The 866-nt window shown below is 25.2% G+C and overlaps 1 protein-coding gene across 1 annotated transcript; it reads left to right on the top strand.

The window, feature by feature from the left end:
- On the top strand, positions 1–576 carry VICG_02182 (uncharacterized protein; the record flags this gene model as incomplete). Its single annotated transcript, XM_007605565.1, has 1 exon — positions 1–576. A coding segment is annotated over one exon (576 nt), but the record flags the coding sequence as incomplete, so codon positions are not given.
- Positions 577–866: the final 290 nt, after the last annotated feature.

The raw sequence follows: 866 nt of genomic DNA, 5'->3' as shown, positions 1-866 counted from the left end.
TTACTCTTATTACCTTATTATTATTCATATCACCTATATTACTCTTATTATTATTCATATTACCTTCCTTACCTTATTATTATTCATATCACCTATATCACCTATATTACTCTTATTACCTTACTATTACTCATATCATCTATATTACTCTTATTACCTTACTATTATTCATATCACCTATATTACTCTTATTACCTTACTATTATTCATATCACTTTCTTACCTTGTTATTACTCATATCTCTCTTATTCTCTTACTATCTCTCATATCACCTATATTACTCATTTTATCTCTCTTATCACCTACATTCCCTTACTATTACTCATATCACCTATATTACTCTTATTACTTACATTACCTACATTCCCTTATTATTACTCTTATTATCTATATTACCCTATTCCTACTCATATTACTTCCTCTGTTATCACTCACATTACCCTCTTATTACTTTCCTTACTATTCCCTTATATTCCCTTATTATCTCTCTCTTACCTTATCTTCCCTACCTATCTATTATACTTACTTATAGTTAAGTTACCTACTTACCTTACTACTTACTTATTAGTTAGTTAGTTACTTATTTACTTACCTTACTACTTACTTATTAGTTATTATTAGTTAGTTACTTATTTACTTACCTTACTACTTACTTATTAGTTACTTAATTACATATTAGTTACTTAGTTACTTAATTACATATTAGTTATTAGTTAGTTACTTACTTATTATTACTTACTTATTATTACTTACCTTACTACTACCTTATACTTACTTATTACTACCTTATACTTACTTATTATTACTTACTTATTATTACTTACCTTACTACTTATTATCACTTACCACTTATTATTACTTACCTT

Source organism: Vittaforma corneae (genome assembly GCF_000231115.1).
Source record: "Vittaforma corneae ATCC 50505 unplaced genomic scaffold supercont1.107, whole genome shotgun sequence".
NCBI lineage: Eukaryota > Fungi > Microsporidia > Nosematidae > Vittaforma > Vittaforma corneae.
This window is presented reverse-complemented; position numbering and strand designations above follow the sequence as displayed.